The sequence below is a fragment of the Capra hircus genome, chromosome 3, assembly GCF_001704415.2.
Source record: "Capra hircus breed San Clemente chromosome 3, ASM170441v1, whole genome shotgun sequence".
NCBI lineage: Eukaryota > Metazoa > Chordata > Mammalia > Artiodactyla > Bovidae > Capra > Capra hircus.
The window spans coordinates 19659938-19672828 of NC_030810.1; the positions used below are offsets into that span (position 1 = coordinate 19659938).

The 12891-nt window shown below is 36.4% G+C and overlaps 1 protein-coding gene and 1 pseudogene across 2 annotated transcripts in view; one reads left to right on the top strand and one right to left on the bottom strand.

Moving 5' to 3' along the window:
- The window catches only part of EIF2B3 (eukaryotic translation initiation factor 2B subunit gamma), a 120710-nt gene that overhangs the window by 68637 nt on the left and 39182 nt on the right, over window positions 1–12891 (bottom strand). For both annotated transcript variants that reach the window (XM_018043491.1, XM_005678550.3), the window contains exon 4: window positions 10398–10557. In XM_018043491.1, coding sequence (XP_017898980.1) covers window positions 10398–10557 — 160 coding nt within the window. The remainder of the gene's footprint in view (window positions 1–10397; window positions 10558–12891) is intronic.
- Window positions 6542–10039, top strand: LOC102174621 (annotated as a pseudogene).

Here is a 12891-nt window from a genome sequence, read left to right on the forward strand (position 1 = left end):
AAAAACTGGAAATAGAACTGCCATAAGACCCAGCAATCCCACTGCTAGGCATACACACCGACAAAACCAGAACTGAAAGAGACATGTGTACCCCAACATTCGTTTATGATAGCTAGGACATCTTAGATGCAACCTAGATGTCCATTGGCAGATGAATGGATAAGAAAGCTGTGGTACATATACACAATAGAATATTACTCAGCTATTAAAAAGAACACATTTGAGTCAGTTCTAATGACGTAGATGAAACTGGAGCCTATTATACAGAGTGAAGTAAGTCAGAAAGAAAAACACCAATACAGTACATTAACACATATATATGGAATTTTGAAATATGGTAATGATGACCCTATATGCAAGACAGCAAAAGAGACACAAATATAAAGAATAGACTTTTGGACTCTGTGGGAGAAGGCAAGGTTGGGATGATTTAAGAGAATAGCATTGAAACACGTATATTATCACATCTGAAATAGATGACCAGTCCAAGCTCAATGCATGAAACAGGGTACTCAAAGCCGGTGCACTGGGGCAACCCAGAGAGATGGGATGGGGAGGGAGGTGGGGAGTGGGGTTTGGGATGTGCAGACATGTACACCTGTGGTGGATTCATGTCAATGTATGGCAAAAACCACCACAATATGGTAAAGTAATTAGCCTCCAATTAAAATAAATAAATTAATTTAAAAAATAAAAAAAAAGAATGTCAATATGAAATTTACAGAGAATTTCAACTGAAGCTATATTTTACAGAGAATTTCAAATGCCACAAAGCAACTGTGACATATATCAATTCATCCATTACATGGAAACTTGAGAATATAACAAAGTCTGCAAAGGTCTGATTACAAGCCAATATTTTAAAAAGAAATAACACAGAGATGTTATTTTTGGATATATTTGGAGTGCTTACCCTATCCAACTCCTCTGGCCCACAGAAACCTTGAATTACTCAATGTCCTGGGAGCAACAATTTCCAACAAATCAATTTTTCAGCTATGTTGCACTTCAGTCACATTTCCCTCACTCTCAGGCCCCCTCCTTGTATTGGCTTCTTTGTAGCTACCATAGTAACTAGGACCTCAGAATATGATACAAATTATAGAAACTTGGATAGGTTTCTTTCTGTTCTGCATTAACAAAGTGAATTCCACCTGGGAAGCAGAGCAAGAACATCCTAAGATTGTCCATCCTAAGAGAAAGTTTACACAAATAAGGTTAAGAAGGCAGTTAAAACTATGAACTCCCAACTTAAAAAAATCTGTCATAACCAACTATCCATATATTTTTCCAGTTGTTTTTTTTCTCTGTTTCCTCTTTAGTCATTTACTTATCCATTCATTCATTCAACTAAGAAATATATTTGTGCACCAGCCCTGTGACAGGTCATATGTTTGGGGTGGGGAATTTCATCTCATTCTATGAGGCCAGTATGATTCTGATGCCAAAATCAGACAAAGATATGAGAAAGGAAGATTACAGGCAAATTCACTCATTATATAAATATAAGAATCCTGAATAAAATATTAGCAAATAAAAAGTAATAGTGTATATTATAGATTTAAAAGGGTTACAGATTTGTTGTAGCTCTTCCCATCAAGAAATAGAGCCTAGAATGTAAAATGGTAGCCCACTGTGGAAACCAGCATGGTGGTTCCTTAAAAAATTAAAAATAGAATTACAATATGATCCAGCAATTCCACTTCTGGGTATATACCTGAAGGAACGAAAGTAAGGTCTTGAAGAGATATTCGTATACCCATGTTCATAGCAGCATTACTCAAAATAGTTAAAATGTAGAAGCAACCCAAATGTCCATCTGTGAACTAAACAGATAAGCAAAATGTGGTATATACACATAAGAGAATATTATTCAGCTTAAAAAGGAAGGAAATCCCAAAATATGCTACCACATAGATACACTTTGAGGACCCTGTACTAAGTGAAAAAAAGACAGTGACAAAAAGACAAATACTATATAAATCTACTTATATATGGTACTTAAATTAAGGTAGCCAAAATCATACAGACAGAAAGCAGATGGCATTTGCCATGGGCTAGGAGGGAGAAAATGGGGATTTATATTTAATGGCTATGAAGTTTCAGTTTTATAAGATGAGAAGAATTATGGAGAAGGGTAGAGGTGATGGTGCTCCACATTATAAATGTATTTAATGCCACTAAACTAAATTTTATGTTACGTGTTTTTTACCACAACAAAAAAGTGGGAGGAAAAAAAACAGTGCTGACCAGAAGGGGGGGAAAAAAAAAAAAGTAAGGTTAGTTCCCCATCCTTTATATCTAGGTTGGTCTAGTGACTAACTTTGACTAACAAGAGTTTGGAGGAAGTAACACAATGTAAGTTCTGATTTTTGGCCTCAAGACATTGTGTAGCTTCTGTTATCTTCTTAGAACCTACTGCTGCTGCCATGTGAGCAAGCCTGGGCTAGCCTCCTGTGTAAGAGACTAAATGAAAAAAGAAAGGGACTTCCCTGGTTGTTCAGTGGCTAAGACTTCACACTTCCAATGCAGGGGGCCTGGGTTCAATCCCTGGTCAGGAAATTAAATCCCATATGCTGCAACTATGAGTCCTCATGCCACAACTAAGACTCGACACAACTAGATAAATAAATAAATATCTTTTTTTAAAGAAAGAACCTTGGCTGTCCCAGCTAAAGCCCTAGACATATTAGTGGGTTCAGCTTTGGTAGGCAGGCTCAAAGAATTGTAACAGCTTCCTAGCATTCACACCCTTCTGTATCCTCTCCCATTGAATATGGGCTGGCCTAGCTACTTGCTTCTATCCAGCAAGGGGGAAAAGTAATGAGATATTATATTTGTGATTAGGTTATGTAAATTCATAACTTATGCTTTGCTAGAAGATTCTCACCTTTTCTCCTTGGAGAAAAGGTCTATTTAACAAATGGAGCAAGGAAGAAGGGACATCTACATGGGAAAAAAAAAAGCCAACCTGATACCATATACAAAAGACAAATCTGTTTGGATCAAGGAATTATGTGTCAAGCATAAAACTTAAAAATTCTTAATGGAAAATCTAAGTTAACATTGTTCAGAACTTGCAGTACGGAGTTCTTCTGCAAGACATAAAAAAGAATGAAAATTTGCCATTTGTAGCAACATGTAGAGACCTGGAGAGTATTACACTTACTTAACGAAATAAGTCAGATGAGAAAGACACACACAGTATGTTATCACTTATATGTGAAATTTAAAAAATAAAAAGAAACAGACTCACAGCTATAGACAACACTTAGTGGTTACCAGTGGGGAGAAGGAAGATGGAGGCGTAACAGAGGTAGGGTATTAACAGGCACAAACAACCATGTATAAAATAAATAAGCTAAAAAAAATAGATTGTACAGCACAGGGAATATAGTCAGTATTTTATAATAACTATAAATGGAATATAATCTTTAGAAACTGAATCACTATGATGTACACCTGAAACTTAGATAATATTGTAAACCAACTATAACATACTTTAATGAAAAAAAAAAACAGGCAAACAAAACAGAGAATTGGAGTCTAAGAGAAAATTAAACATGTATGAATAAAAATTCACTTAATTTTTTTTAAAAAAGGAGATTAATTTGAGAAAAAAATTTCAGAACTGAGGACTTGAATTTTCAGATTGAAAGGCCCAAGAGATCATCCAACACAAGAGATGTCATTCAACACAAGAGATGACAATCAAACACTAAGGCATATCAATGTGAAATTTTACAAGTTTGGAAATAATAAGATTCTATAAGTTTCTAGAAAGGGAAAAGCCTCAAGAATCACTATTTCATTGGACTTCACAGAAAAGCTAGAGTATAGTGAAATAATACCTTCAAAATTTTGAGGGGTCAGGATTTCCATGAGAATTTTATATCCAGCCAAAATATCCAATAAGTATGAGAGCAGAATAAAGATGTGCAAAAGCTCACAAAATTTATTTTTCACAAATCCCATCTTAGGAGGCTACCAGAGGATATATTTTTATACACACACCCACAAAGGTACATAAGCTAAGAAAGAGGAAAATATGAGGCGCAAGATATGAGAATGAAGGGTGAACCAAAAAAGACAGTTCTATAGCAGAGCAACTAATCCAGAATCTAGGAGAGAGATCTTCAAGAATTTGAAATTCTGGGAATACTTAGACTGTTGGAAAGTAATTAGAGGAGGAAATTCACACAACTGGGATTAAGGTTGAATTGGTAATAAATACATAGAAAATTAGGCAAATGAAAAAACGGGACAATTTTTAGGAAAATAAAGAGAAAAATAACAACATACTACAAGGTTCTGCTGTGAATATCATTTATCAGCTCATAATAATGTAAACATATATTCAGTTAATCAACACTATAATATAAGTATGTCACTGTATTAGGAAGCTGGGGAGACTGGAAATTTACATGCCTTGTGTGTGGGGGGAGAGGGTATGGTAAAACAGAACTAAATCTTTAAGTTTCACAGTAGAAAGTAAGTAGATAATTCCTAAAACTAAAAATATCAAGACACAGCAAACAAAAGCATGTCATTTGAGATGTGGGATTAAATGTGAAAAAAAATTGGCTAAAAATGTTAAGTGGCTGCCTCCGAGTATGGTGAGGATAGACAGGATGGGGGTTGCAACTTATTACAATATACTATGAATAACCCCCATCCTGTCTATCCTCACCATACTCGGAGGCAGCCACTTGACATTTTTAGCCAATTTTTTTTCACATTTAATCCCACATCTCAAATGACATGCTTTTGTTTGCTGTGTCTTGATATTTTTAGTTTTAGGAATTATCTACTTACTTTCTACTGTGAAACTTAAAAAGATTTAATTCTGTTTTACAATATACCATGAATAAGGGGCTTCCCTGGTGGCTCAGAGGTTAAAGTGTCTGCCTGCAATGTGGGAGACCTGGGTTCGATCCCTGGGTCGGGAAGATCCCCTGGAGAAGGAAATGGCAACCCACTCCAGTACTCTTGCCTGGAGAATCCCATGGACAGAGGAGCTTGGTAGGCTACAGTCCACGGGGTCGCAAAGAGTCGGACACGACTGAGCGACTTCACTTACTCATTCACTCACTCACTCACCATGAATAATTATAGTACTTGTAAAATCATGGGCATATAACACACTGATAAAAAATTAAAATTAAATTTTTTAAAAAAAGAAATGAACTAGAAAGTCAAGGCTGTGGAGTTAGAAGCCATGAGTTCAAATTCTGATTCCGTCACTTACCACTGATATGATTTTTGAACAACTATCCACAAAGTGTTATTAGGCCATAGATGGATTATACAAGTTGGTAAAGTAACAAAACTACCTAGCCCCATTAATTTTATCTTGTGGGCAAATCTTGATTATTTATGTTTCTCATATAGGGCTTAGCATAGATTTCATATATAATATGTCCTAAATTCAATGACTACATCAAAATTTAATGTATTTGATAGCCAGGGATCTGATTTCATACCAGCTACCCCTGTCTATACCTAAGTAAATCACTCACCTCCTTCTTTTCAAATATTATGCCTTGAAACACACTTCCCTGTAACTGAAACATTAAATTGCTCCCTGTATTTTGTACATGTTCCTGCTATTGTACCTGTCACACCATGACATACAATTTCTACTATATTTGAACTTATTTCTGTACACTGATTCCTCAAACACAAGAATTTCAGTTTTGAGTACGCAGGAGTTTCAATCACTTCTGTTGGACATAATTAGGGGAAAAAACAGGTTGGGGCAGAAAGAATGAGATTGAGAAGAGAAAAAGAGATAAATCAGAAGCCTAAACAGGAGTAGAAGTTTGCTTGTTGAAGCAGAGCTTTGAGAGAAATAAAGGAAGCTGAAGCAAAAGAAATACAGGCTCAGAACTGCCTGCCAACATGTGTTAATATAGAGGGAGCTAAGCTGACTGACAGGTGACAACCAAGTGACAGCTTTCATTTGTGAGATTCTGAAGCACCCTGATATATATTGATCTAGTTTGGACCCAGGTAAAGAACCTGCCTGCCAATGCAGGAGACATAAGAGACATTGGTTCAATCCCTGGGTCAGAAAGATCCCCTGGAGAAAGGCATGGCAACCCATTCTAGTATTCTTGCCTGGAAACTCTCTTGGACAGAGGATCATGGCAGGCTACAGTCCATGGGGTTGCAAACAGCTGAACACGACTGAAAGGACTTAACCCAGTCTGGACCAAAGCTATCCATTACTCTGAGAACTAGGGAAGAGTTTGAGAAATACTACAGTGAACTGGGTAAGTTAAATAACACACTGATAAAAAATTAAAATTAAATTTTTTAAAAAAAGAAATGAACTAGAAAGTCAAGTTTGTGGTGTTAGAAGCCATGAGTTCAAATTCTGAACCATTCAGTTTCCTACAACATTTTCCATTTCAAACATTCCAAGAGACACGGGAACTGTAGAGATAATAATCAATAATTTGTATCAGAAAACCATAATTTTAATAGCATTAAACAGTTGTATAGAAGAATGCCCAGGAAAAAAAGCCTCTTAGTAAACATGTTATCTGTGATGAAGCAAAATAAATACAATATGTTCTCACTGAAATTGAGAGAGAAGATTTTGGATCTTGGATTTTCTAAGCAAGGGATGGTAAATGGAAATCTTTATACAACTGGTTGGTTGAATTCATATTGTGAAACCTGGATATAGAGGGCCAACTATGCTGTTTCAAGAAGTAGATTGCCTGATATACAGACATCTCATTTAATTCTCACACAAAAATCCTCAAAAGATTCAGTCTCATTTTACAGCTAAAGAAAATGAAGTTCAGGTTAGTTAGATAATTTGTCCAAGACTGCACAGTTTTTGAGCACTGAAGCCCACTCAGTCTGAATTCCGGAACCTGTGCATTTAACAACCATGCTACAGCAGCAGCTGTTTAATTGAAAAGTCTTGGAAACATTTCTAAACACAAGTTAATAGGCAATGGGAATTCCCTGGTGATCAAGTATTTAGGACTCTGCGCTTCTTCTGGCTGGGGCTTAGGTTTGATCCCTGGTCAGGGAACTAAGATTAAATTAAAAAAAAAAAAAAGGCAATGTAGTGTCAGTATATTGTATATTGCTGAAACTCAGACTCTTATAATACCCATTCATGAATCCAACTACAACTTAGACTCTAATTTTTAGGACTTAAACATCTAGGGCTTGAATATACTTTCTCTTACCTTGAGGGCAATAAGAGATACCTTTATAGGCAGGCCCCTCAACCATTCAGTAGTATCTACTAACTGGTCACCATGGGCCATAACTGAGCCAGATGCGGGGATAAACTAAACAAAACAGACATGACTCCTATTTTCATGGAGCTTATAGTTCAATAGAGGAGAGAGTAGGTACAAGAGTAGGGCTGCCATATATAGGCAAATAGGGGTTGAATTAGAGGGTCAAGGAAGGCCTCTCTCAGCAGATAACTTGAAGTTAAGTTGGATTTAGAGTGCATGTGTTTCAGGTAAGGGGAGAGCATTTCTGGCAGAGAACATCACATATAAAGGCTTGCAGCAGGGGGAAGAATAAGCTCCAAAAATCCAAACATAAATTAATTTGATCCTGCCCTCCTCAGTATCTTTAGTTCCTAAAAATCTGAGAAGGAAGTGGCAACACGAAGAAAGATGGGTCCTGAAACATCTAGCCATTAGCCATTCTCCCATAAGCCAGTAAGAACACTGTTTGGGAAACTTGGATCTAACAGATCCAGACTATTAAACAATATCTGAGAAAGAGAGGACCACTGGCTGTTCCGGCACATAAGAGCAGTCAAGAGGCAGACCAAACACACAATCTGAGAAATTTATGACTCTTAAAAAAAAATGCTTATCATTGAAATGCATAGCATTCCATGGTAAGAATTTAAAACTTAGTCCTCAAATACAACAAAATATAGATACTGAGGAGTTCAAAATTTCATGTAAAGAATGAAAAAATCAAAAATATAAATCTGATTATGACATTCTCTTGTTTAAAATTCCTCAAATACATCCCTACTGTTTCAGGGATAAAGTTCAAACTCGTTAGTCTAATCCCTGTATTCTCTCTAGTACCATTTCCAGCTCCCCTGCCCTCCGTACTCAGAATCTAACCATATAGCAAGTTACCAGCTAACATCACACTTTTTCAAAAACAGAAGAGCCACCTTAAAGAAACTTCCAATAACCATGTTGTTACCATTTAAGCATCAATTTTAAAATAAACAGATAATAGTTAATTTAAGATAAAATTATGAAAAGCTACTCATCTATAATGATAATTAAGACATAAAAGCTAATATACAATGTACAAAAAAGTTATAATACCAAGAGTAACTATAGTAAGGTATTTGATTTTTTTGCATTGTTATAAGTAGAGGATTATAAAAAAGAAAACAATAATATTTGTAAAATATATATATGTTTATAAAGTCTGACAATACACTTGCTTCTATCTAGTAGGTAGAAAAGGATGAATACAAGGAATTGTGAGTAAGCAAACCAGAGCTCACAAAAGTAGAAATTACATCAAGAACCAAAGGACTGATCCACGTAGGAAGTATAGAAAGAGGATTCAACGATTAATCTGTATCAATGATTGCTTTAATACAAAAAGCACCTAGAAAGACATTTCAATGCTATAGTTCAAAATAATAAATTAACCAAATGTTCTGAAAAAGAGAGCTAAAAGTACAAACTACATTATTAAAATCCTATGAATGAACATTCTAGGTGGCTCTATTAATAATAATCAGATACTAATAAACCATACATAGCTTCTAATAATTGTAACAGACCATGTCAATATATAAAGATAGGACAATGGGTTATATAATGCTGGCTAAGAAAAATCTAAAGGACACATCATTCCAGGGGGAAAAAACACATTATAGGAAAAACTAAAACCTATATAAAAGTACGCTCTAACAAAGTTTTTTGGTCATAAGTTCACTCATTAAAAGTAGCCCAGTCATAGTATGAATGATTCAGCTGAAATACTCTGGGAAAAGTAGTCACGAACTATGCCTTAACTAAAAATCAATAAGCCAAAAACCCAAATTCTATAACCCTGGCTGAAGTAGAGTATTATTCCTTTTCTTTTGGATCTGGTAAGATTACTATAACTCTCTGAAAATTAAAAAAATAGCCCACTACTGGAATCTGGGGAAATATCAAGATATGTTGTAATCCCAAGACAAAACATGGTTAATGACTGTTTTGTTTACTGGCTATTTTGGGTTCGTGTCGGCTCAGCTAAAGAATTTGTCTGCAATGTGGGAGACGGTTCAATTCCCGGGTTGAAAGAACCCTTTGAGAAGGGAAAGGCTACCCACTCCAGTATTCTGGCCTGGAGAATTCCATGAACTGTATAGTCCATGGGGTTGCAAAGAGTCAGACAAGACTGAGCAACTTTCAGGGTCATTGGAGTATTCAAGAGAATCAACCATTCTAGAGGTGCGGCGCGGAGACGCTGTGCACCCGTGCGAACCTGGCGCTGCACGTGGTGCAGTGTGTGTGGGCCATCTTGCGCCTGCGCACCATCTCGGCACCCAGTGCACCCTGCTTGCTGCGGCCCTGGGGACTGTGGGCGAGTGCCGTCTGGGCGCTGTGCACCGGCCCTCCTCTGCTGTCGGTGCGGAAATTCACAGAAAAACACGAATGTGTAACAACAGAAAACGGTGTTGGAATAGTGGGAATCAGCAATTTTGCACAGCAAGCTTTGGGAGATGTTGTTTACTGTAGTCTGCCTGAAGTTGGAACGAAGTTGAACAAACAAGAGGAGTTTGGTGCTTTGGAAAGTGTGAAAGCTGCTAGTGAACTCTATTCTCCTCTATCAGGAGAAGTAACTGAAATTAATAAAGCTCTAGCAGAAATCCAGGATTTGTCAACAAGTCTTGTTATGAAGATGGTTGGCTGATCATTCAGTAATCCTTCAGAACTAGATGAACTAATGAGTGAAGAAGCATATGAGAAATACATAAAATCTATTGAGGAGTGAAAATGGAACCCCTAAATAAACTACTTTGAAACAACTTAAAAAAAAAAAAAGAATCAACCATTCTAAATGTGCAATAGTAATCTTAATTGCTTAAAGATATCTAACTTGTCACTGGATTTTAATTATTTTTTAAAAAGTGATTTTAAATTAGATTTTTTTGTTTCTCACGTATATGTATTCAGTTACACAATGCAAACAGTTCTGAGTGCTCCTCTCTGTAGACAAAAGCCTCTTGGATAATACAGAATCCAATCAATAGTTATAAGCTTCTTTACCCCTAGCACAGTGCCTACAGCACAGTCAGTTTTCAATAAATATCTGTTTTTAAGTGAAAGCATGAATGATAATTATAAGAAGTTGACAAATAAATCAAACTCCACCCTCCTTACCTGCTTTTTTTTTCCCCTTTTGACCTGGAACTGGTTCTAAGCTTTCTTGACCTTTTCTCATTAACATGGCAAGTGATGCATCATGAGCTCTGAATAGGTCCACAACCTCATGTAAGGCAACATCTGTTATCAGATCACAGCTCAGGACCAGTACATCTGTCTGTCAAAGGAGAAGAGGAAAAGTCAGTATCACAAGGGACAAAGGATCACACAAAATCATCACAGGATAAACTCACAATGTCTCTCTCAGAAGCACACACAAACTGGACACTTGTCCTCAGACCTTTTTCACAGTGGTGGAATAGGTAAAATAAATGGGGTTGTTCTAGCTGAACTGTGTTGGAGGAGGGTCTGGAAGTCCTACCTCCCCTTTGTGTGTGTCTTACTGCTGCTGTCCCTGAGGCACCTCTGGAATCCTGGGCTCTAAGGAAGAGAGTATGAAAACCATCACATTGTCTATTTCTGTGACTATGGAGTTAATGATCTTAAAATTTATATGTCTCTTTACAGTTTAAAAGGTGCTTTCACACAGTCTGATTATCCAATAAGATTGTGAAATGCTTTATTTTAAAGCAGTCACTTTGCTATAATACTAGGAAATAAATAATAGGATGAATATATTATAATGTGCCCCTTTTTGGGAAAACAGTCAAGCTAATAAACCATTATACTACAACCTTGGGTATGTATAAAAGCATTTAATCCTCATAACAATACAAATTCTGCTATTTTAAAAAAGTCTGAAAAACACTGGACTACATTATTTAGGTTAAAGAATAAAGTGAATATCTAGAGAAATTTTTGTAAGTGGCTCCAACTTTTCTAAGATTTTAATTTAAAATCAAGATTCTTGCTTTGGGGGAAAATAGATAATTTCAACTTACATTCTAGGAAAAAGAATCACACTTGCTCAGAAAGTGAGACTCAACCATCAGAATGCCTTATCTTACTGCCTGTAATTTCTTATTCCAAATACAGAATCTGTACTAGGACCATCATTTCTTTTTCTACATAAAACTCATTATTTATAACGTAAACAATTCCTTTTGAAGGCTTCAGGTTTAAGAAGTTCAAATTTGGATTTTTTTCTTTTTCTACTCTTCTACTTATTAAGGCTCTCTTAGTTCTTTCTGGATCTTAACTGAGCTTAAAAAAAAAAGTTCCTATAAACATCTTCTTTTTAGGAAAAAAAATTCCTAAGCCTGCAACTCACCATCCAGGAACCGTCAAACATTAACAAATCAGCCCACATACATGCAAGCTAAGGAAGAAATAGCCTGCAGAATCCCACTTCTTGTTAACAGTACTTAGAAAGGCAGGAAGCATGGGCCGTTACTAAAGACATTTCACTAGAGCCGCACAGAAGTTACCCCATCTCATTACAATGAAAATAACAGTTTGTTGAAGAAAAAAAATCCTTTCTATTTTTCTAAGTTTCTCTAATAAGATGACTGATTTCTGCAAGCTGACTGTTCCACAATAAATTAAGTTATTAACTGTACTCCAAAGTGAAGAAAATGACCCCAATGCAGATGCTTCTGAAGTGGTGACAATGCTGTCTTGGAAAATTAATGCTGTTATCATTCAATATCTGCAGAAAACAAACCTGTCAGCATAATGAATGCCAAACAAGTCCTGCATAATTGTGAACAGTCTGCAGCCTCATTTTTCTCTCTGCTTTTAGATGACTTTTTGCTAAACTGAATGCGAAATCCCCAAGGAGCACAAGAAACAGAGCCCTCCTCCTAGTGTCTGGTTGCCATCTGTTCTCAATGTGAAATGAAAGGATTCAGTCTGAAAGGGCAGAACCTGGGATACAGATGGAGGTGCTATTCCGTCAAGCCCTCTTCCTGCCTGTTCCCAAAGAATGCACCACTCTCACTGAGACCAAACACATTCTTGTTCTCTTTGCAACTGCATTTCCAAAGGAAAGTCTTTGCTGACAGATCAATGTACTTTGTTTCCAAGGCTAGAAATCCTGGAAGAAGAAACTAAAGTCTAAAAGGAAAATGAAATCATCCTTATATCTTTTTAATACTGTTCATTTTTGTTTAATAAAAGTTATAATTGTAAGAAAATAAATGACTATTGTTTTAATTTTTATTCTAAAAATGTAAAGGCCATTCTAGAAATGCAAATGTTCTTCTACTAACTGGAACCCACAGAGAGAAAGAGGAAAAACTCCTAAAAGAGCCAGAAGTATTTCTGATCACGTGTGACCACAAACCATGAATAAACATAGACTGTTTGGACTGTGAAGCAATTGTGTATCTGAAATGCAATTAACTTGAAAGTTCCTGGGAGACATCAACCCTCAGTTGCCTTGTGTTCTTTTCTAACATCAGAGTATGTGTCATCTGCAGAGACCAACTGGCATCTCCACAGACCTCCCTATTCACTATCCTATCAGTCCTCAGTAAGCTTTACCCAAGCCTGCTCCTGTAAAGGAACGAGGGCAACATCAAGGGTGAAAAGTACAGTTCTAAAGGACAGT